The 25,277-nt window shown below is 34.7% G+C and overlaps 2 protein-coding genes across 3 annotated transcripts; one reads left to right on the forward strand and one right to left on the reverse strand.

Annotated features, from left to right (window-relative positions):
* Positions 1-5,035: 5,035 nt before the first annotated feature.
* Positions 5,036-7,903, reverse strand: Srp9 (signal recognition particle 9). The gene is made up of 2 exons (XM_074111361.1): positions 7,520-7,903; positions 5,036-5,152 (listed from the first exon to the last, which is right to left on the reverse strand). The coding sequence occupies exons 1-2, from the start codon at positions 7,658-7,660 to the stop codon at positions 5,057-5,059; spliced, it is 237 nt and encodes a 78-aa protein (XP_073967462.1). The 5' UTR covers positions 7,661-7,903; the 3' UTR covers positions 5,036-5,056.
* Positions 7,904-8,963: 1,060 nt separating this feature from the next.
* Positions 8,964-22,450, forward strand: mei-P26 (E3 ubiquitin-protein ligase meiotic P26). Of its 2 annotated transcripts, none has more exons than XM_074109184.1 (9): positions 8,964-9,227; positions 11,685-11,856; positions 12,183-12,327; positions 12,408-13,782; positions 13,856-14,136; positions 14,276-14,464; positions 14,553-14,721; positions 15,440-15,672; positions 15,771-22,450. In XM_074109184.1, exons 2-9 carry the CDS (start codon positions 11,744-11,746, stop codon positions 15,873-15,875), a joined length of 2,610 nt encoding a protein of 869 aa, XP_073965285.1. In that variant the 5' UTR covers positions 8,964-9,227; positions 11,685-11,743; the 3' UTR covers positions 15,876-22,450. The 2 variants fall into 2 exon arrangements, with proteins under 2 accessions (XP_073965285.1, XP_073965293.1); XM_074109192.1 differs by having other exon boundaries at positions 13,859-14,136.
* The last annotated feature ends 2,827 nt before the right edge of the window (positions 22,451-25,277 follow it).

Here is a 25,277-nt window from a genome sequence, read left to right on the forward strand (position 1 = left end):
ATGTCTGATGTCAGTCTATCAGTCTCAAAGCTAAATCTACTGATCATAATTTAGCTAGAACTTCATACGTGCATTTTAGAAATTCAAATAATATGAGCACTTAATTAAGTGAATCTCGAAAAGAATTTTCAAAAAAAAGTGTACTTAACCTTTCCTTTTTTTGATTTTTTTGGAAATAATATGGTTGTTCCTACTTATAATCAAGAGCACAATCGATTCCGATCGTTTAAAAAAATGTCCCAATTTTTTCATACGAAATTTTATGTGTCAGTTTGGTCATGCCCATACTAAGTGTATGAAAAAAACGTCGCAAAACTGTTATTTTTTTGGGTACATTTTTTTAAACTATCGGAATCGATTGTGCTCTTGATTCTGAGTAGGAAAAACCATATTTTTTCCAAAATTTCAAAAAACTTTTTTGAAAACGCCACCCCTTCTCACGCGTGTCTATTAATATACCTTATTTAAAGAAAATGCAGGATATAGTACTTCTAGACTACAGGAACACTTGTGATACCTATGCGTATGATCTTCAAATGTCTAAATCTTTTTGTTTTTGCTTGCCCCTCTTCCCATGCATTGTCATAGATAGCGAAAGTTTTTAGTTTATTCAGCTGTTTTTTAGAGCTTAGTGACATTATTCTTGGTCAACTGGGATAATGATGAAATAATAATACTCATAAGATCTATTTCACCTTAAAATATAACAGCGTTACTTATAATGGCGATTCCATTCTGACTATCTATGTCTATATTGGAGCAACATATTGGGCAACTGACTTTTAATTTGCTCATATCAAGCTGTTATTAAATGCAGCGAATCCTAGCATCATTTAGTCATCACACAGATAAACTACAACATCCTTCATCGCACTATCGAAGTTCTCAACTCCAACGCATAAAAATATAAAATACAACTTCCGTCGCTCTTCCTTTAGACTTCGGTCCATAGGTGTAACATTTGCCTGGAGAGATTTTTTTTATTGTGACCATCCCCCACGATAAATTAGAATACATTTTTTTTCAGTTTTGTTTAATACTGCTTTACTGTTGTTAATAATAATAATGAAGCCATTTATTTCCGATTAACACTTTTTACAAATATTTATAGAATATCCCTTAAATCGGTGTGCCTCCTGGCATAGGCCTCCTCCAACAATCTCCACTCTGCTCTGTCATCCGCAACTCTGGTCCACTGTGGCCCCAGGGTCAAACGGATATCGTCCACCCACCTCCTTATTGGGCGTCCTCTTTTTCTGGTACTGTCCCTAGGGTACCACAGTGTGACCTGTTTGCTCCACTTATTTTGTTTACATCTCAGCATGTGTCCCGTCCAGCTCCATTTTAATTGGTCAATTCGGGTGAGAATGTCTGACACTTTAGTTTTCTTTCTTATCTCTGTACTTTTAATTTTGTCGCTTAACTTTAGTCCTAACATACTTCTTTCCATTGCCCGTTGGCACTTAACCAGTTTTTCACGATGGTGCTCTGTATGTGACCAGGTCTCGGATCCATAAGTTAAACATGGCAAGATGCAGGTGTTGAATGTTTTCTTTTTGATGTGTATGTTTATTTCTTTACTTTTCATGATCTCCTTTAGGGACCAATATTTCTTCCATCCATTGGCTATTCTTTTATTAATTTCCTTAGACATTATGTCGCTAGGCGAGATGATTTTTGTCCTAAGTACACATACTCGCTTACATATTCGAACTTAGTGCCATCCATTTCTATATCAACCTCTGTGGAGTTAGTCATCAGTTTCGACTTACTATTATTCATTTCGAGTCCCACTTCTTTACTTTTTTCTGCTAGTGTTTTTATCATAATTTCCAATTTTGTAGGGTCTTCTTCGAGCAAAATTATGTCATCAGCAAATCTCAAGTGATTCATACTGTTGTTAAGTTGTTGTTAATTTATATCAAAAATATTTAATTAGGTAGCCTTCTTTTCGCGCTGTGAAAGATTGAGAGAGTAGTTGTATGAGAATTATTAACCTTTGCCTTATAAACACATCGGCGTTTGACCACAATGCAGTTAATAGATGCGCCATGGGATCGTGAACATTCAACAATAGTACATTGTGCATTAAGGGGCGTAAGAAGGGGATTACTAACGAGTGTCAATTAGAAGCCCGACGCCAGAGGCGGCGGACTTTTAATGACCAAAGTTTGTAATCCCCTTACGGCCCGTGATACAATGATTTTCATCACATTGCGAAGAAAAAAATGCAAAAATTAAATTATTTTGTGTCCAAACACTTCACAGCTCAGCAAAAGCAAGACGCTAAGAAAACAACTGAGTAAAATATGGCTACCCGCCAGTACAGGAGGCTACTACAAAATCGAAAATTGAAGTTCGTATCGTACCGTCCCTCTCACTCTCGTATTAAATAATATTAACGTCAGGAAAACGATATGAACTTCGATTTTCGAATGTCGTGGTAGCCCCCCTGATTGTCACTTTTGTCGAGTCGTCTACCATAGATGATACTAAGAACCGTGTTTAACTAAACACGACTGAACTCAGTCGAATGGTCTTACGGCCAGCAGGGCAACCACGAAACTCCCTCTCGCTCTCGAATTAAACAGTATAGTAAGTGTCAGAGGGACCGCACGACACGAACTTCGAGTTTCGTAGTAGCCCTGCAGATTATTCCAACATGCTAAAAAATATTTACTAAAATTATTGCAGAAGAATTTGATATAAATTTAAAATTATAAAAATAACGAAGTTTCATGAAGCATGGCAAATTTTTATGGTGTAAAATTAGGTTACATATATCTTAGTTTTAAAGATGTAAATAAAACGTTGGCTGACTTGAAACCTCTTTATAGTCAAAATACTACTCGAGACTAGACTACTCAAAACCACGGCCACTGTAATGTTGCCGAAACATCGAGGCAAATATTACTTGTGAGTGTTTGTTAGCGTGATAAGTCCTGTGTGTGATATTTTGACTATAAAGAGGTTTCAAGTCAGCCAACGTTTTATTTATATCTTTAAAACTAGAGTAGTAATGTTGCCGAAACGTCGAGGTAAATATTACTCGTGTGTGTTAGCGTGATAAGTCATAACTCCCTTGGGGCAGAAAACTATACGTAAATCCTTAATTCCCGCGGGAACAATTGAAGCCATTGTCCTATAGTATACAGGCATGAAATAACATCATTGACGAGCAAGTGTAATGAAAATGAATTTCTATTTCTAATAAGCTTTTTTCACTTTAACAGCCAGTTATATCGTTTTTGCAGACGGTTAGAATTACGACTGAAATGGGTAAATCCAATAAACTGGCTACACCGCTTTTTTTCTGGTTAAGTATAGTTCACACGCTATCTTCCTGCTCTATGACAACATTTTTGTATCAAAAAAGATGTATAAATTTATAATTTTAATAATTAAAAACAATTGTAAATGATATTTTTTATTGATAACTTTACTAGTGTTCGTTAACACAGTTACAGAAAATGGCATCTGCCGGAAGTTTCTGCCAACAAAACAAGTACTATCTGATTCAATCATTAGTATCGCCATCTAGTACCCAGGAGTGGAATTTGGCTTACAATGAAATCTCAAAATGAGAACAAGCAAGACCCTATACACTTTGCTATACACATAGCGTCAACGGAACCTTACGATACTAACGCCATCTAGCGATATTTCGCCTGTCGAGTAGCCCTCATTCATTCTCATTTTCACAGCATTTTTTAACCCCCGATGCGACGCAAAAAGAGGAGTGTTATAATTTTGACGGCTTGTGTGGATTTGGACCGACTTCAATGGCGTTTTTTTTTAATTGAAAGCAGGTTTTCTAGCGATGGTTCTTAGATATATTTCATCAAAATCAGTTCAGCCGTTTTTCAGATATTGAACTTTGAAATGACAAAGTAGGGGGTTTTCCAACTTTTTGTTGGTTAGGTTATTAGGTACTTACTTCATATTTTTAAGTCTTTCTTATCAATTAATAAATCGGTGACATGGTTCCAAAGAACATAGCTATCTTATAGTCACAGACACAGAGTACTTTATATATATTACTGAAAGTCACAGACTTGCGCATAATGAACGATCTAAATGTATAGGTACCTACAACCAACCTACACATACGCTTCCAAAAGTACTATCTTGTATCGGAAGATTACTTTACTTACATACTTAGTTGTTTTTTTTGTATTTAATCGATTGATTCGGCGTTATCCTCCAGATCACGACATGTGCAAGACAGCTACATCTCCGCGACACAATGTATTTTCATGTAGATGCTGCCCTGCCCTCTTTCACTTTGATATAAATTAATGTCAATTTCAAGCTCTATCCCATTAAATAAATAAATATATATAGTAAATGCGAAAGTTTGTAAGTCTGTTTGTTATCTCATCACGTCTAAACCGATTTAAATGAGATTCTGCGCAGAAATCGTTAGAGTCCCGCGGAAGGACATAAGATAGTTTTCAACCCGGAACAATGCTTATTGCATTCACCATTTGCGAAATAACCTAATTGAGAAAAGATAAACGAATATTTTACTCTTGATGGAGTCGCGGCTAACAGGCTATAAATAAGCACAGAATAAGTAATGTACCAGCAACTATTAGTTATTCTGGGGTACAAGTTAATTTTTAAAGCTACACTGAGCACACAACCATTCAATCAAAAATAATGACATACGAACTAGTAAATATTTAGAGAATCAATCTCTATACAACCCACACTTGCTTTCTAACTTTATTTCCTCAATTAGGTACTGCATTATCTTTACTTTTTGATCCTGAGAATACAAATACCTTCATATTATTTTTTAACTAACTGACTGGGACTAAGGTCTGAGCATAATAAATTAACACATTATTCATATAATTCAATTGAACCTTTCCAAAGTGGATAAAGCATAATTAAGTTGTTAATTTATATTTTATTTCATTAAGTATTGTATTCAGATACATCTCTGAATTCCTCTGGATTATGAACTGTTTCAAAAGGTAATTAGGTAAACTGTAACAAATATTTTTAAATACTTAACAATGAAACAAAATAAGCTTAAAAATATTTATTTTTATTGATCATTGGATGCCATGTGCCGCATTAAGTTTGAAACAAATTTGTCTATTTTTCTGACATCTTGTTGAACTTCAGTCTTGTAGTGTAGACACTGAAATAAAGAAAAATTTATAAGAGCAAATCAGTAAATTAATTTACCAATTACATAGTTTCCTCTACTAACAAAGTTACATATTGAAGGCAACAAAGATGTAAAAGGACACAGTTTATATAAGACCATATGTTTGCAACAATTCATACTGTTTCCAGTTATTATGTTACACTAACTAAAAGTACTTTCTTTCTCAGATTCAAAAGACAGACCTACAATACGGTATTTGACTATTTTGTATATGTTTTATAAATTAAAACTAAACAATGCCTGTTATCGAATAGAGAAACAATTATTAAGCTACCTTTACAAATAACAAAGTTATAAAGGTTTGAAATGGGTGCGCCAAAGTTCATATATAATTGCAAATTCGATTATTGAAACTTCGAAAATGTATCTCATACAATTTTACATACTAATGATAATTATACATTTTTACTTTAGATAATAATCATTGTAATTCCGAATTTATTATATTCATAATGTCATTCAACATAAATACCTCTATTACTACAATGTATTATACATCATTATTCAAAATATCGATTTCAGGCAATAACATTTGGTATTACATATATATTAAAACATACATTTGGTTATTCCTAATCTATCCATACATAAATGCAAGTATATTAAAAAAAAACTAAAAAAACTAAAAAGCCAGAAAAGCCAGTTAGGTTAGAATTGTGAGATTGTGACCATTACAAAATATAAATGCTGCCAAAAAATGGGTTAGGTTAGGTTGGAACTGCGACCCTCACGGAACCAAAATCCTGCCAGAAAAGTGGATTAGGTTAGGTTAGAACTGCGACCCTCACAGAACCGAAATCCTGCCAGAAAAGTGGGTTAGGTTATGTTAGAACTGCGATGATTATATGAAATAAGTTTATAACTAAATAAATTCTCCCAAATAACATTATGGGTATAAATAAAATCTCAGTGTTGACATTATGAGTAAAAAAAATCATTATGAACAATGTAGGTAGTCACTGTTTTCGGAGAAATGATGATTATGATTAAAAAGCGGTATTATTATAAATAATCAAATAAAAAATTGTATACGAGCCAATATGGAACCGTTTGAAATTCAAGATTAGACAGAGAAAGGCATATTGGCATGTGACGTCACACGCCTGTAGCGCCATACTTGCTGCATAGAGAAAAGCGTTTTAAAAAAAGAGACAGGTATATAGATTTTTCAAAAAATCACTATAAATCCAATTTTCAACAGATTTAAGTTTTCTCTTCGCTAAACACTGTCTGTACATCTATATTTTCATAATAATATTAAGATATGGCAAATTCAGGAGTTGTCAAATACCGTATACTATTCCATTTTGTTACCTCGCCAGTATCAGGTTAGCAGGTGTTACCTGTTAAGGTTGCCAAGCTACTTCCTACTTAAAGTTTGTTACATTGTCATTATGTCCGTGATTCCCTTGAATTTATTGTGAAGATTCTATTGCATATTCGGGCCCCACGAGGTTGATATAGGCCCAAAGTTATGTATATTTAGGGGCTGTTTCACCACCCATTGATTAATTTTATTTAACAGATAAATGTGATGCCGTCTCCGTCTATTCAAACAAACCAAAATAGAGACGGCATCACATTTTTATCTGTCAAATAAATTTAATCAATGGATGTTGAAACAGGGGGTAAATCCAGGGCGGGATTAACCATTAGGCAGAATAGGCCTAGGGGCCTGGCGTGCGCACCGAAGTGTTAGATAATTTAATTTAACTTGAAAAGAGCTGATAATCTTTCCATTACCTCCCGCTGCTAGGCACAGGCCTCCTCTTAGAATGAGAGGGCTTGCGCCGTAGTTCCCGCGGGGGCCCAATGCGGATTGGGAACTTCACACACACCATTGAACTGCTTCGTTGGTGTGTGCAGGTTTCCTCACAATGTTTTCTTTGCACCGTAAAGCTCGTGGTAAGTTTCAAATGTAAATTTGCACATGAATTTCGAAAAACTCAAAGGTACAAGCCCGGATTTGATCCCACTAACCTCTGCTTGAGAGTCTAGGAGCCCTTTTAACCCAGCCGTTACGATTGTGTGGGTTAATTTCATTTTAATTTGAATTTCACATGTTTTGTACAATAAGGTCCACTCTTGTAACTCTTGCATTTGAATTTTGAACTTGACATGGATTGTACATAAAGTCCATTGTCGTAACTCTTTTCATACTCGGCTGGGTTCGAAAGAGATAGGTCAAACCATTAGGCCACCACAACTAATGGCACTGATGATCTTTTAATGACTAAAAAGGGAACTGACTGAGAATTCGCATAGCCTATGGGCCCCAATATGATTAATCCGGCCATGGGTAAATCTAATTAAGTTCTGTGCCATAGCAGTACAAACCTTTTTGTTATCTGTGATTTTCACGACAAATGCGCCCTTTGAATGGGAATACTTCATACTGTATCGTGTATTTATTGGATCTCGCATGTACAACATTTCTGCAGACCTTTCAAACTCTTCCCAGTTAGGTATGTAAGTCATGTTATGTTTAATCACGCAGCCACGTTTTTCGTATGAATTGTAAATTAAACAGTTCAAGACTATTCAACGAAATTAAATATATTATTTCGTAGCTTTTCTCTCCTAGCTAGTTACAACCTGATTATTGCGTTAATCAATTCAAGTAGTTAACTAAACTAAATAGAAATCAAATCAAATCAGACGATTTTTTTCACAGCCTGATTTTGACTTTTGTTTGCCACTTTTTGAAAAGTTGTCAGTTGTCACTTCACTTCACTGTCAGTTAATTGTCACAATTGACAGTTACAACTTTTTAAATTTAATAATGACGTGAGTTGTACTGCAAAATTCTCTTAAAGTGTGTATAGACGATCGAGCATGTTCGTGTCATGCCTCTGAATTTTCTAAATAACTTAAAATCACGTTAATAGTAAGTGACTGCTTACGGACACGATGTCGTAAATAATATTTCATTAGGATCGCACATAGTACGGATTAAGGTTGTAACGGAACTTTGCCTCCGCCTCCGTTACTGCGGAAGTTCCGCAAGAAATTGTATCTTCGCCTCCACCTCCGCAATTTTTTTTGCGGAGTTTTAACGGAGGTTTATTTCTCATTCCATTATCTCGGAGTGCAGCGAAAACGCGGTCGGGGTGGGGGCGGGAGTATGTCAAATAACACACGACAGGAATGAACCTGTCTCGTTGCTTGGACGTACGAAAATGTAATGTATATGTTTGATTGAATTGAACCGCGTTTTTTTTTAAGTGATTTTGTACAAAGTAATTGTTTATTTGTCACATGCACGATGACGCCGAAAAGAAGTGATTTGGCAGTTTTTTTAGAATTTTTTGAAAAAAATTGAGTTGAATAAAGCATAAACTACTATTTTTACCACATTCACTTTCACCTCCGAATCTGCCTCCGTTAACCTCCGCATCCGCAGAGGCGAAACTCGTCGCCTCCGCATCTGCCTCCGCCTCCGCTAAGAAGGCCTCCGTTACAAGTGTTACAACCCTAGTACGGAACTATGGACGGACTACACATGGCCTACACCAAGACTTGGTGACCAAGTTCGTAGTTTGATTAAATTTGGAGCGGGCAGCGGGTATGTTCGATCGTCTGTTGCTACTATAAAAGACGTTATGTTATGATTTCTCTCGGCGGCTCGGCGCCGATTTTATATAGAACCGCCTCCAAATGTTAATTGCAATATTTATTTAGCTTTTATTATATATATATATTCCATTAAAATAAATATTGCATAGATTTTCTTGTTTTCTTTATTCTAAACCTCAGTTCTAAATGGTAGGTAATGGCAACTCCCACAAAAAAAAAAGCGCAGCGCAACGGAAAATCAATACTTTTGTACTGATGTATTCGCCTTTTTTAAAATGAGAATGTGACAAAACCTTAATTTAATTCATCGAAGGAAACCATTTTATTTAGAAGAAAAAATAACTGTCGCGAGACTTGATGTTCAATTTTTATTTATTTACTTAGTGATGAAGAACCTCTTGGTTACGGCGTGGTAGTACCTTCTGCGCGTTTGATTATCCGCATATTCTTCAGGTTTTAGCTGTTTACGGTAAGTATTTATTTTTTAGCTACCTTATTACTGGTTTAATGTAGACAACAGCCTAAATTAGTCCTTAATTCAATAATTTATGTTAGAACATTAATGGGCTACGACCTTCGCCTTTGTCTGTTTGGTGCATTGCGTTTGTGGTAGGTACTTGCGTACATATTTAGAATGAGGCCATTTTGGTGAACTATGTCTAGGAATTTGGGTAAAAATATGCAATTTATATCATCCTGGATAATCAATTAACCTAATAGAATATGAATATGGCCTTCGTTCATCATTAAGTGAAGTGAATTAAGAAGTGTCAAGTGCCGCACAACCTATCTTTCGTCGCGTTCATATCCTCGTTTTATGTTTTTAAATTTGTCGTGTTTCGCGATAAATAGATAAATACCATTTATATCAAAATATGAACATAAAGAAATACATTATATAAGGAATCGATATTATAAATCTTTTGTACAAAACTTTTGTACTTTTGTACATAATAGTCCTAAATAGAATTTTGGCGTCAAGTAAATACATAGAATTATAATGTACTTAATAACAGTAAGTATGGTTTGAATTAACATGAAGACTTAAATTATTATAATTCATTCACATTAAAATATCTTATTGGATCTAAAACAACCTCTAACAAATGCAACATCAAGCAACAATTTCGTGTCAAAGCAGTATTATCATGTCTTTCATATAATTTCTGATTGGTAATTAGTTAATGTTGACATTCATATTATTTATTATCATCAAGCTCCTAGTGGTAAAATTAAATATGAATTGAATATTTGTCAAAACACATTACACACACTTACACATTACAGAGATAAAACGAAAAAAAAAGAGGGGGTCCCCATACAAAAAACATTGATCTTGTTCAATCTCCATAACATTTTAAATGTCTTGATGATAAAACTATACTGCAAATCAACTAACAATAAAAACTGGTCAAGCGTAAGTTGGTCTGAGGTATGTGGAGTACAAGTTTTACAATGAAATAAGAATTTTAAATTTATTGAGATGATTTCCAAAATCACAAACCTGTGAAACTCCATTCAGTCTGTAGAACTATGTATCTATGTTAAAAAAGTTAGTAGTCAGTTAATGCTTCTAATCTGTCTTGAAAACAATCATAATCATAATCATAATCATTTATTTATTTCTGAGTTAATGGTACAATATAGGTAGGTTAGTAAAAAGTGTTAGTTCAGCATATTCTGCCGTCATCGACATAGAAATATTTTACAGTTTTATACCTCTATCATTACAATAAGTAAATAAAAAAAAAACATTATTAATAATAAAAACAGTACATAAAGGAAGAAAGGAGGAAAAAATAATTCAATGATTAGCAACATGCTCGGATTATTTTGTTGCATGTCATAACTGCATGCCATTAGTTTGCCATTCCTATACTAGATCATTCCACTATGATTTAAGATTTTGAAAGTTTACAATAAAATTCAATACAATAACCAAACAGCACCAGAGGAGGCATTTTGCAGGCAGGTCAGTTGGTAACATTAACAAAAAAAACAATTAATTTTCAAGTTGTTACAAAGTATTTATACTTAGTATTTTGACTCCTTACTTAATATGGCAGCTGAAGTTTGTTAACCCCGGATGCAAAAATAGGGGTGTTATAAGTTTGACCCTTATATGTGTCTGTCTGACTGTCTGTGGCACCATAGCTCTTAAATGGATGGAGTGGACCGATTTGAATGCAGTTTTTTTTTGAATGCAGGTTTTTAGAATGGTTCTTAGATGTTTTATCAAAATTGGTTCAGCCGATTTTGAGATATTGAATTTTGAAGTGACAATGTTGGGTGTTTTCCAACTTTTTGTTGGTTAGGTTAGTTTACATTTAGTTAAATACATTACTATACTTTTTCTTTGGAACTGTCTACTGACAAAGTTTTATTTTTATCAGCATGGTAGGCCTATACAGAGGATATACAGGATGTAACATTCATATCGGTTACTATGGGAAAGTCTGAAACTATAAGACATACGAAGATCTGTTCTTAGGAACCATGTCTTTGACATTTACAAAAAAATAACTTACTCAGTTCGGGAATCGAACCTGGTCATTTTGAAAAATAAAACATAAGTACATTATTTCTATTTCGACATCAGTAGTGCAGATCATAAGCGATATAATTATCTAGAATGAATAAAATGTAAGTTTTATTTTTCAAAACATCCGGGTTCGATTCCCGAGCTGAGTACAAGTTTTTGAAAATGTATGGATGCAGTTTTTCTTGTTATTAAAATCAATGACATGGTTCCTAAGAACGGATCTTTGTATGTATGTATTATGCTTTCACTTTCCCATACTGACCGACATGAATGTTACACCCTGTATAAGCAATTATGAATTTAAGTATGTACGTTATACTTAATTATATTTTTTTTAGTTGGCAATATATTTGTTTTAAATGCACAAAATTACTTCCATTTCAGAATTTTGTTGAATAAGGTCAAGGAATATACATTATACACAAATATAATTATAAGCTAAAATGGAAGAACTGAATGGGGACTTGTATGGGGATGGTCTGGTTAGTTTAGCTGAAGAAGGGTCTTTGGAGCCAGCTGATAATGGGAAGCAGGAGCAAAACTGTAACATTTGCGAGTAAGTCAAAGTTAAATTATGAAATCTCTAGCGCTATCTAGTGGTTTTATAAATTATGAAATTTATTATTTATTTTAGTAATTATGAAATTGTACCTCTTTGTAGTTAGACCAATCCAGTTTTTATAGATTTTTAATATGTAGCTGATGAAAATGGCTGATGTACTGTCCTCTTTTTAGGTATATCTTAGGATGATTGGCTTAGGACCTAACCTAAACCTAACTTAACCTAACCTAAGCCTTAGGTAAAAGATGGAAAAGGCTGATTTTTCTCTAGATAATTTGTATGGAATAGTTAATTAAAACTTTATAATATTTCTCTTATAGCAATAAGTTATGCAGTCCTCGAGTATTGTCTTGTCTTCATGTTTTCTGTGAAACATGCATAGACAAATTGATGGTCAATGAAGCTGGAGACTCGCTCAAGTATGATCTGGCTGTTGAATGCCCAATATGCAAACAAGAAACCAAGGTACAAAAAAACATTTCTATAGTTTAAATGTTCTCCTATTTTTGTGTAAACCTAAATGTTACCAAACACTAATTCAACAGATACCTGGAGGTGGAGCTGCTTCACTTCCTTCAGACTATGTCCTCACAAATGTCTTGGATGTGTCAGCTATGGATCAGTCTGTTGTGTGCACTTGCTGCAAGAGTAAGGAACCGGCTGTGGCTAGATGTACCGATTGTTCTCACTTTCTGTGTTCTAACTGCAACTCTGCTCATGAGTTCATGAGATGCTTTGAAAACCACCGAGTAGTTCCATTTGATGCTTTGAGATCATCGAAGGAGAAAGCTGCTGTGCATAAGCCAATTTTTTGCTCGCGCCATGTTGGTGAAAGCCTGAAGTTTTATTGCTGCGAATGCGAAGTTGGGGCTTGCACTGAATGTCTCACTGTGGATCATAAAGTTGGTGAACATCGTTGTGAGCGAATTGTCGACGTAGAACCTAATCTGCGAACTGAGTTGAGGGCTCTCATCAGCGAAGCCAACGCCCGTGCGGCCGCTGCAGGCAGTGCCTCCGCCAGGCTTGATGACGCGCTTGGAGACCTGCAGCGTCAACGTGATGATGCTGAAAACATAATTAATGAGGCATTTCACGCTTACAAAGCTGCTCTCGAGAGACGCCGCGAAAAGGCGCTAGAAGAACTGGAACGGCTCCACAAAGAACGAGAGCTCAAGGTTATGGACCTATTCGACAGAGTGGACAAAACTGTCCAGCGTATCGACTGTGCTTGCAAATTCGCAGCGAGACTTCTTAATCGTGGTGATGGTACCGAAATTGTAATGCTGAAAAAGACCGTAGCTTCTCAATTTTCCCGCTTACTAGAAGGAGCTCCTGAATTTGACGTGAATTATTCCCTGGAATTTGTCTCAAAGATCGATAAATTCGATTCTATTACTGAGGAAACATTTGGGATTTTCCGCACGGAAACTACTCGGGCTGAAGAGAGGAAGAGAGCTAGCGAATCGTCCGCTATTGTGTCGGTTACATCCAACTCTCATTCTCCTGCAGTGTCTGTAACTAACACTCCTGTATTCGATGACTTTCCTATGGGTAACGTCCGCCGCGTTACTGGAGTAGGCAACATCGTGGGAGTTCCTGGAGTTAGCGGCGTGCCTAACATCGGTGTTCCTGGAGTGGGACCCGTTAACAACAACAATAGCGTCATGCCTGTAGTCGGCAACGTTAATAATGTGTCTGGAGTGGGAGGGGTTTCTGGTGTAGGCGGGGTATCAGCTCTGCCATCTATGGTGGAGTACAACTTGCAACAGCTGGCAAGCATTGCCGAGAAGGACGTGCCTCCGCCGCCTCACGCGTCGCCCGCGCCTCCTTTTACTCTGGCTGAACTTCTCGCTGGGGATCTAAACTCACCTCAAGCTTACAACAACTTGCAGGCTCTAGCTAAGCTCGGATTGAACACGGGTTGGTATTGAATATTAAGTCTTAATTGATTGGAGGGTAACTTGGCGGAATGTAAATGTCCTAATTTTTTCAGAAGTGAATGGATATGGCGGAGTCGCGGGCGTAGGTGGTATTGGTGGAGTGGGCCCTCGCGGCGTGTCCCCAGGCAGGCCGTTGCTGACTGCCGCAGAAGAGGCTGCTTTGGTAGCGCCCCCTGCACCACTCGTGCGCGCCACTAAGGCTACACCTATGCACATCAGGTTCAAATTCGGCCAACTCGGAGGTGGAAAGGGACAATTTAACTCGCCCCATGGATTTTGTCTCGGGAATGATGAGGACATCATCGTAGCTGACACTAATAATCATCGTATTACGGTATGCCTCTATTAAGTAGACTCTATTAATTAAGAAAGGTCAATTGTTAGTTTTGCCGTTATTAATCCAGATAGCATCCGAAACTGCAATTAGGGAGTCTTGTTGCTGTTAAGAAACGTTTTATTTTATATTTTTTCAGGTGTTCGACAAGTCAGGCAACCATAAATTTAATTTTGGAGTGGCAGGAAAGGAGGAAGGTCAACTTTGGTACCCGCGTAAAGTGGCAGTTGTTCGCGCCACTGGCAAGTTCGTCGTTTGCGACCGCGGAAACGAAAGGTCTCGTATGCAGATCTTTACCAAAAATGGACATTTCTTGAAGAAGATTGCCGTAAGTAACATTTAAATCCTTTATTACACGTGACCAAATATAAATTGCGTAGATATTTTTTATTTATGATTTGACGTGTATCTTCTAGGTCCGATTTATCGATATTGTCGCCGGACTGGCCGTTACCGCAGAAGGTCTCATCGTTGCTGTAGACAGTGTTACTCCTACTGTCTTCATACTATCAGAAGAGGGCGACCTCATTAGTTGGTTCGATTGCAGCGAGTGCATGAGGGAACCATCCGATATTGCCATCAGCGGTAAGTATACAAGTCCAATTGATTCAAAGCTGAAATTAGTTTAATATTTCTAATTTATATTTAATTTTATTATTTTGACGCGTTCACTGCCTGGAAACAAATCTGTCGTTTTCGTGACTTACACCGTGTGCCCAGTGCCACCTTTTTCGATCACTAACTCGACAACATTCTTAAATCGTTCACTGCTCTGAATTGTTCATATTTATATTATGCGGGGTGCCGGCCGCGGGTTTCACAGTACACACATAAACGCTTATTTAAAACTTCCAATTGAACATCCGTAAGACACGCCTGATAAATATGGACGATTTGGAAATGTGGATTGAATAGCACTAGTAGATATAGGTATGAGGGTGAATTAGTACTGTACACCATATTCTATTCTTATTCTATATTATTATAGGAATGTAGACAAAATGGGATATTGACGATTAAGCATGTAGACGAGTCAGGATGGTGACGATAAACCTATTTATTTAGATTAAATTAATAGATAAAATAAATGATTTAATGGAAACAGTTCCATATCGCTACATATTTGCCTCAACAGGCATACCCATAGGCACAAGGAAATCTTCACAGCAAAAGAAATTTGACGCAAAAAATGTTGCAGATGGTTGCATGCTTTATAACACAATCGCAACAATGAATGTTGATTCGATATAGCAAAACATTTCTGTTTGTAAGAAAAATAATGTTAGTTTGTTTTGAATTTCAGGCAAAGAATTCTACGTATGCGACTTCAAGGGGCATTGCGTAGTTGTTTTTGACGACGAGGGTCATTTTCTACGTCGCATTGGGTGCGAAAACGTGACCAACTTCCCTAACGGGATCGACGTGTCTGATGCTGGTGACGTCCTTATTGGAGACTCGCACGGCAACAAGTTTCACGTGGCCGTCTTTTCGCGTGACGGTGTCCTGGTCACTGAATTCGAGTGCCCTTATGTAAAGGTAAGGGGGATATACGGTCTAAGCATGTCATAATTTTTTTTATTGGCATAGTTTGAGATTTGATACAGTGTCATTAATATTGAATTGCTCTTGTCCAGGTTTCTCGCTGCTGTGGACTGAAGATAACTTCTGAAGGCTATATAGTCACTCTGGCTAAGAATAATCACCATGTTCTAGTCCTCAACACCCTATACATTGTCTGAGGAGTAACTCGATGGCTGTAAGTCTGCATACTACAAGATCTCACATTTATTCCCTATATTTTATATTTAATTGCTGTTTTACAAGCTTAACATTTTTTGCTAAACCAGTATTTGATTTTTTGTTATTTTGTGTTAAATTTCATGTTATGTTTAGTCTGATTATTACCAATCTGTCTGCATGCAGTGATCTGCTACCCCCACCCTATAGTATCATCCTTGTTTCGTGGAGTATTGTATTAAATAACAAGGATATAATTGTTTCCTAGGTATCGCTCACTGCTTGTAGATAGGACATTTAAGTCATAATTTCCAAAGCACTGAGTACTTGCGTATTTTCTCGGTTTATTTTCGTCTCATTTTATGATTGCATTTAGTTATAGTGAAGGAAATCCAAAGTTTAGTGTATTTTGTTTTTATTATACATATTTGTTTCTAAATTTAGCAGCTGGTATGGTTCCTAGTTCGAGTGAAGTTAATACATGTCAATTAGGGGACTGCGTGGGAGTGTCGCCTCATTCCAAAAGTTGCATTGTTCCGACATGTTGGACCGTGACTAGTATTGTTTTAATGATTACCTACACATAGCGCTCAGTCATTCGCTTGATAGTGAACACATACAAACGCACAATTTTGTTTATTGTTAACGAAATTTTAGTCCTGCAATGACCAAAGGAGGCGACACTAAAATAACGTGCCATCTAGTTTAGGTTAATCTCGTATACAATATTATATATTGTCCGTTAAAATATATTTACCATTTACAGAATTCTTGTGTCTATACAAAATGTTTTTTCATGTACTCTTGTTTTGAGAGCCTATTACATATTTGAAAATTTTTTCATGCGTACACGCGCGCATACACTATGTTGTGTAAAATTTGGTTCGTTCAATTTCTAATGAACCATAATGCTGAATTATTATTGGAAAGCCTCCGTAAGCGTAAACGTTGCAATAATTTAGTAGATACGATATTATACTTGGGTGTTTAGAATGGAAGTATAATCAACACAGACTATTAATCTGGCATGGCATCTTCGTGTATATTTTCGACTTGAGATATGCACAATCCTATACTTATATTCGGCGTTATATTGGGAAGAGCTTCATAGTCATTTTCCATGAAAATGGAGTGCACCAGTTATACATAGCCTACGGCATAAGTATTATAATAGGGTAACATATTAAATATTCGAGTCGTTAGTTGTTATTGCAAAGTAATAGGTCACAATGCCTGTCACAAACTATGTGCAGGAATTTGAAAACTTATTCACAGATTATCTCTGCAAAATTTATTCCATTATCTTATTATTAGTATTTAAATGGAAAGTAAGTGTCCTGTCTTACTTGTTACCCGCCATTCTTGGGCATAATAAGAACCATTAAATACTTCCCACATATAAATATTATATGTATATGGATTTGCCATTACACACATTATGTACTGCATCACATCATCATATTAAACGCCAAATTATATATTTTTGTAATTGTTCAAATTTTTTAACGGCGGTGGCTGACGTGAGTATTCCAAAAAGATTTAAATATCAATATTCTCCTAGAATAGCATTTATTTCAACACTTGCGCAATTACTCTTGGGTGGAAAGGTATTGATAGGTGGTAGGAGATTGATTGTACAATTTTAATAACAGATTTTCACATAATTTAGATTAACTTCCTTGGCTGCCTTCATTGGGATATTATAATAGAACTAGAGACATTATGTCTTACGGTATTGCTGTTATGAGCATCACACTCGTCTGATTTTACGATTTCTGATATTAAGATTAACAAATTTTGACATTCATTTTGAAATTTTGTTTTGCCTGATGAGAATTAATTCCAAAATAAAAGCAAATGTAAAATACATTATTTCACTTTTATTTCTTAATGTGAGACATTCAATTTATGGTACTTAACAAAATAAAAACCAACCATACCACCTAAAGTATTTGTGATATTATATTTTATTAGTACTTGACTTTTGTTAAACTTCGCTCTCTAAAACTAAGTATTTTTCACATATTAAAACCCATAATATCCCATCGTACATTTTAAGTATTTTGAACAAACAGTGAAAATCTGTTATAATAAATAGAAATATTACTCTGTAACAGTTTGATTCAACTCACGTCTTCGTATACAGTCATCAATATTATGTCAATATGTTTCCGAGCTATAATAACTAAGATCCAATAATTTATTGTAGAAATAACAATAGGAAAGTAATACATTGTATGAAACGTTTGTACTTAATTAGTAATAGTTTATTTTGTTGTGTGTATGAGACAGTTCTCCTTCAATGTTTAATACACTAGCGACATGTTATGTGATATGAGCAATAATTGAGAAACAACAATTTAAGATTACGTGACTCAATTTTGTGGTGGAGGCGCGAGCAGGGACCGCGGAGCGTCGGCCGGCCGTAGCCCAGTGAAGGGTGGGTTGAACTAGATGTTGAGTCTGAATCCTCTATTAATTAGTGAGTAACTTTTGGGTTTTTTTTTCATATTGTTTTTAAGTTATTTGTTTCAGGATTTTTGTCCCGATAGCATTAGGGAATTTTATTTTCTTTATTTTAACTAGGTTTAAAATAACGAGTCTACATACCCCTCGCGGATGAGTAGGTGTGGTTAATACTCTGATTTTGTCATTTTACTATTTCGTTTAGTTATACGTTCTGGGCCTATTATTTAAATAGTATTTTTGGCCAGTGTGTTTTAGGCCTTTAGAGTTACGAATTTTTACTGCCAAATTATTTTCTTACGATATTTGTGCATGAACATAGTAATTATTTTATTGTATGATATTTGTAAAAATTAGTTACTAATTGTTGCCAATTTTTGTTTATTAATATTCAGGGTTTTAATATTAAAATGTTCAATTTTTATTTGTTGTCATTGATCAAAATTATTGTGTGTTAGTGAGGTAGAAGTAACCGTAATAGAAGTTATTGAAGCCCCAAAGGGAGCGTTTGACGCTAATACTGTTGCTTTAGGGTTGCATAAAAAATATTAAAAAAGTGGTGTGATAAGTTTTCGATAATTTTACAAATTATACTATTTTGTGTGGATTCCAATATTCATAAATTTAACATTGAAATATCATTATAACGTGTAATTTCCCTTACATCTGAAAACAATGGACATTCTTGTATTTGAAAGTATTATAGTTTATATATTTAATCCCCTTTTTGCATTGATTGTGATCGTTTTGTCGACAAAGTTTCCTTAGTTCTTGCCATATATCTTACGTAGGTGTCATTGTAGACATTTTTTGTAGTTGTTAGATTTCCAATTGGATATACACAACAGTATCACAAGTTTGCCTGTACGGTGGCGTTGTTTAGAGATGTTTATTAGATAGAGGGGCGTGGCGCGCGGCGGGTATTCGCCTCGCGTCCGCTTGGCTGTATATTCTTGCTGTAGCAAGTACCTAAGCACTTTGTCATGGGATAATGACAGGTCAAATGGTATTTATTGTCCATTGACATTACTTGATAATAATTGTATCATTAGAGTACATTACAGTAGCCTTTCTCGAGATCTTAAAAGTTACTTATATACACTTTAAAAAACAATTTTTGGTAAAATATATTTCTCTTGAACCTATTCCCTTATGTATTCAGCAATAAATTACTTCTGTAGTTGTAGAATCACTTTATATTGGCACTGAAAAACTGCGGACTTTCTCGGCACTGAGCTCTTCAATGTTAAGCGCGTGGATTGCGTTGCAATTTGCGAGCGAGCCTTGTACGCGCGCGAAGGGAACAAAGACCGCTTGAGTTGCTAGTGCCAAGTACTGTGATGTGATGTGGGTTCGCAGCGCACAAGTCGAGCTCTAATGTTACCCTCCCTATTGGAGGTGGGCGTATTGCCTATGTTGTGGCACCAAGCACAGCTCAATGGGTCCGGTGGAGTGTTGTGGCATAACGAGTTTATTCTATTTTGCGCACGCGGCGCGTCGCATTACCTAACCAGGTGGAATTAAAAGCTTGAACATGGCATTCTCAAAAATTCCATTTACTACCTTGCAGAGACGATAAAGACAGCATGCTCAAAGATTGAAAACGATTTAATTTTATTCACCCCTACCAAATTTATCTCCACTGTTCTGAAAACACATAACTTGTAATAAAATAAGGTTGTGAGCTCTATTCCCATTGGAATTTTAAGCCACATGTGTGCTTGTGCAATAAATATCACAGTTTGGATCTAGGCTTTTAAATTATTATAGATTATATACATTGTTGAGCTGATTATAAAAATTTAATATATTATTATACCTTTTAATATTGTTAAAGAATTCTAATTGCATTCCACATCTTAGAGTGAACGAATTTGAGATGACCGTTTTCAATCTACATTATACAAGTTATTTTTTTTACATGTAGGATTATTAGCAGTTGCCAATGTTTATTTCCTTTAGTCAGTAAAAGTACAAATATTTTAATATACAATTCTTGGTATTTACGTATTGTAGTGATCTTATTTTTAATTGACTCTATAACTTTAAGCATAATTTTTGTTCACATAGACGGCCATTAAGATATTTCTCATCTCACAAATTATTCAGTAAATGACAAAACATATCATCCAGAATTTAGTTTATTTAGTTTACATAGGAACTGTCTGCAACTCCCGATCTTCTATATTATTTTTAACATTTACGGTAAAATGGCTATTTCTTTTTTGTTTTGGAATTAGATTTAAGTATATTGTAAGTTACTTGTATGTTTTTGTCATTTCTGTGTCGAAATATGTAAAGTGTATTCTAATATTTTGTGTGGAAGGTGCATGTTCAAATGCAAATTACTTTGTCCAAAGATTTCATTTTAATCATTATAATTTTGATTTTAAATTTCTTACAATGAAAATATGACATTTGTTGTGGAGTGTGCATCAGTAGGTGTTCGATAATTCGATATAGAAAATATGAATTTTCGTAGAGTTGGTGCAGCCGAGCAAATCTCTACCATATTCTCTTAAGAATATATTGCTCAATAATTATTTTAATTCTGTTAAAAGTATTTTAAACTTAGGGAGTAGTCCACATCGAATATTTTGGATGGCTGGACTTGAGTAACACGAAATTATATCTAACAGACAATACCCTCCGTAAAGATTTGAAACATTGTAACGTTGAAGTTTATTAGATATAGTTGTTTGCCTTTGCGGCAGCTTGCCGCTGAGAGCAAGCTGCAGGGGCCCAGTAGCACCAGCACAGTAGCGTACCACTGCCTCTGACTTGTACAGATTATACGAAACTACCCGCATACAACAGTGCTTTAATATTGAGCACATACTTGCGTACATCCTACATATTATCCTCGTAGGAAAAGAAATGCAGTTTTCTTCACTACTTATTTAAAATTCTGTAATTTTATAAGTACAGTGATTAGATTACTTGCTCCTTAGCGTAACTGATTTACAGTGTTTAAGCATAACCTACTCGTTCTCCGATCACCTATTTTATTTGTGTCAATTTCAAACAAGGAAACATAATTGCTTTTGTAGGCTGTCTAATAAGGCATTTAGTTTGTAGCAATAATGTGCTATTCAAATACACTTGTTTGAGAAATTGGTGCAAGTAGTGCTAATTTTTGATGGGTATTGAAAAGTTGGATAACTAGTTGGTTAGGAAAGTATCCTTTCGTAAACAGTGGCAGTAGTATATTCTCAGTATACGTTGTGTGATGGTGTTGACTGTACAGAGAAAACCTTTTTGCCCCACAGTCAACGAAAATTGTTATGTAATCCATACAGGAGTCTCTGCTGCATTGTGCCTAGATCTTAGAAGTTAATGGTATCAAAGTAGAGTTAATCTCAAATATTTTGGCTCTTTGAATATTCCATGATATTATTTTGTTTTGCATGAAAATGTATTTACATTATATACATAAATACACTTAGTAATATTGTATACATGAATATACATTGCGTGGTTTGTAACTTGATGTTTAATTTTATTGTAATGAAACTTATTGTTAAGATGCCCAACTAGTTAAATCTGTCCACGGTTAGAAAAACTTAACTGTACAAAGGAATTGAGTACCTATTACCACCATTGAAGCAAGCCTTAAATCGGAATGGCGCGAACCCAATTTTCTTCTGTGGACAGAAGTAAAGTTAATTTGTTGTACATCTTACTTTGACCAAATTATTGATGCCGCTGAAGTTACTTGAAAATTGACTATTGAAGTCTCATTGCACTTACTTCTTTTTAGTTTGTAGGGCGAGTGCCGGTTTTCACGTGACCTTGGCGGGTTTTTTTTTCATAATTTTAAGTTTATTCTCGTGAATTGTGGCCAGGATAACAACAGCACAGAGCAGTGTATTTCAGAGCCTGCCTAAAATATATTTTTGTCATGATTTTATTTAGGTATATACATGTTATTATTCACATATTACAGTTTTCTCAACATTAGCTTGTATTTTAATTAAGAAATAATCATATTTAACATTGCCAGGTGATCAGCAACCTGCACTTTAATATTTTTGGAAACTATTGAACTTAAATTGTACTGACTTTATAAATATATTTACTTCAATAAAGATTTTCCATGCCACTAAAAAATGATTTTTTTTTTACATGTTTTAGTCCCTTGTTCCCCGTACAGTCATTACCAACTTACATAACCACAGCACTGCGAGAAGACAAATAATTCCACAATTCCAAAACCGGGTTTTGTAGGTTGTTTTTTAGGGTTTTATATATGTGAACTATGCCGACAAAATGGTACAATAAAAAATGAAAAAAAAATTTTTTTTAGGGTACCTCCCATAGACGGAAAGGGGGGTGATTTTTTTTTCTCATCAAATAGTGTATAGTGTGGGGCATGCGGTTGCTCAGTTCGATTCAAGTTTTTAATCCTTTTGTGTCCACTTACGAATTTTGGATTCAGTTTTAGCAACAAAAGCGAATAAAGAATAACCATGAAACTTTAGATCCTTTTATTAAACTACGTGATATTTAATGCCAACTTGATTTGTTTAAGATGTAATTTTATATTTGAATAATGGTACCAACTGAGTAGACTTTTTACCTTTTTTGTTTGATTTTTTTAAAAGAGATGCAATCCTGCATTAACGCAGTCCCTATATTATGAAAAATCTAAAAAAAGAAAGAGGGACAAACTTTTTTTGCTTTTTTAAGAAATGAAATGCAATTTTGTCACATATTCGAATGCATGATAAGGGGAGAATATAAACAAATACGGTACCTAAGAATGTACCCGCGTTTATTGTTTTTGTTTTTGTTTCAAGGTTCGTACCATTATTATAAAACATTGCAAAAAATCAATTATTTCATGTAAAATAAAAATATTTATTTAAAATTACGCTTAAACTCATTTATAAAACATAAAAATTATAGGAATATATTCAAGGTACCGTAATATTATACAAACAACACAAAACAAAATAATCAAAAGTTTATAGGCACTAAGTTTATTTTATTTGTTATTAGTTATTTTTGTTAAATAAAAATAAATTTTGAAAAATTTAAAAGTAAAAACGCTCAAGAAATAGAGCGGCGGCTGGTAACCAGACAGCACTGATAAGGAAGGGATCTGGAAATTGCTCTATACCTTTGCGTATGAAAACTTCATACTGAGCAACTCAGCAGGCCATTGAACGGATAAAAATGTGATTATTTTGATAATTATGTATAAAAATTTAGGGTTGCGGGATAATTATCAAGGGATCATTTTGATAATAATATTAAAATAATTTGAAAATTACAAAATAAAATAAAAATGAACCTAAATTTGCTCGCGGAAAGTTACAAGAAAAACAGTCTGAGATTAGGTAATCTAAATTTTTTGAATTTTACATCATAATTAAATGATAAAATTTTAACAACTCAATTTTTGTTCTAAGTATTATCTAACGTAATTCTGTATTTTGATAAACTAATTATAAATGCTTCTGTGCATTTTTAACCTTATAAATATTTTATTTTTCAAATTGCTTTTTTTGTGTCTGTAAAATTAAAAATTTTGCACCGTGGAAAGCCCGATGAGCTTATTTACTATTTTTAAAACGAAAAAATTTGCTTTTTGCAACTCTAACAATACAATTTAACTGAATATGCAATGTTAGTTCGATTATTTAAAATTAGGGTTATTTTTCAAGCGTATGTAAAATGTAATGCATGTACCTACAATAAAAAATGAAAAAAAAATTTTTTTTTAGTATAATAACGGAAATGTTTTTTTTTTCATAACTATAGGTGTCGTTGGATAGTCTTTAAAACCATTGGGGTTGCTCAGACGAATTTTCGATTCAGTGTTTTGTTTGCGAAATATTCAACTTTAAAGTGTATATTATTTTTGTTTGGATCCAGTTTCAGGCCAAAAGCAGTTAAAGAATAACATGAATACTTTAGATTTTTTATTAAAAGAATAAAATATGCCTTGATTTGTTTAAGATGCCAATATATTTGTATATTTGTCAAATGGTACTAACTGAGTAGAGGTTCGTTACCTTTTGTTTGATTTTTTAACGAAAGAGATGCAATCCTGCTACATAACGCAGTCCCTATATGATGATGAATAATCTATTAGCAAGGGGAGGGACAGCCAGCCTTAGGAACTTGGTTCGGTACCTAAGTTTTTATCCGTATCACTATTATATTCTTGTTTTTGGCCCAAGGTTCGCCATTTTTAGACATTGCAAATATCAATTATTTGCAATGGCTAAAATAAATAATAGAATATAAACAAGGTGCCGCTTTCTTGTATCAACCGCAAATGCAAACAAGGCAATATTGATAATAATGATAAAAGGTTGAATGTGACGGGCAGTAAAATATGAGATAAATACGAGTTTCATAAAGGAAAGAAAACAACGATATTAGATATCATGTAAAATAAAAATGCATTTATTTAAAACAAAAAATACGCTAGGTAATCACTCATTTATGGTAACATAAATTTTAACATAGGAACATATTCGAAAATTTGTGGAATCATACCTCAACAAATAATACTTAAATACAATTTGAGGCGCAACACAAAACGTAGTAAAAATATTCAAAAGATTAGGTAGGCACTCAGTTTTTTTTTATTTGTTATACTTACGTTAATTTTTGTAAATTGTAATGAGAACACAAAGAAAAATCAGAAAATATAGCCGGGGCTTAAAAAAGTAAAAACGAAAATCGGAAAGTAACGACCTAGAGCGGCGGCTGTACTCTGTCTACCCTCAGACTAGCACTGCGTATAAGGCCGTAGACTGGACTCCAGCGGGAAGCGAAGCGGCGAGCGTGTTCTCTATTCACTACGCGGCGGAAACGCTCACTTCATACTGAGCATCTTCAGCAGCACGCCAGGGTTGCACGGGATAATTATCAAGGTGATTATTTTGATAATTATGTATTAAAATAATTCCAGGGTTGCACGG

This window comes from Choristoneura fumiferana, chromosome 2, assembly GCF_025370935.1.
Source record: "Choristoneura fumiferana chromosome 2, NRCan_CFum_1, whole genome shotgun sequence".
Lineage (NCBI taxonomy): Eukaryota > Metazoa > Arthropoda > Insecta > Lepidoptera > Tortricidae > Choristoneura > Choristoneura fumiferana.

Coding starts and splice junctions, on each gene's coding strand:
- Srp9 (XM_074111361.1), bottom strand. CDS start 7,660: ATGACTTACATACCTAACTGGGAAGAGTTTGAAAGGTCTGCAGAAATG. Junction 5,153..7,519: donor AAATCACAGATAACAAAAAG/GTTTGTACTGCT, acceptor TCTTTATTTCAG/TGTCTACACTACAAGACTGA.
- mei-P26 (XM_074109184.1), top strand. CDS start 11,744: ATGGAAGAACTGAATGGGGACTTGTATGGGGATGGTCTGGTTAGTTTA. Junction 13,783..13,855: donor TAAGCTCGGATTGAACACGG/GTTGGTATTGAA, acceptor TAATTTTTTCAG/AAGTGAATGGATATGGCGGA. Junction 14,137..14,275: donor CTAATAATCATCGTATTACG/GTATGCCTCTAT, acceptor ATATTTTTTCAG/GTGTTCGACAAGTCAGGCAA.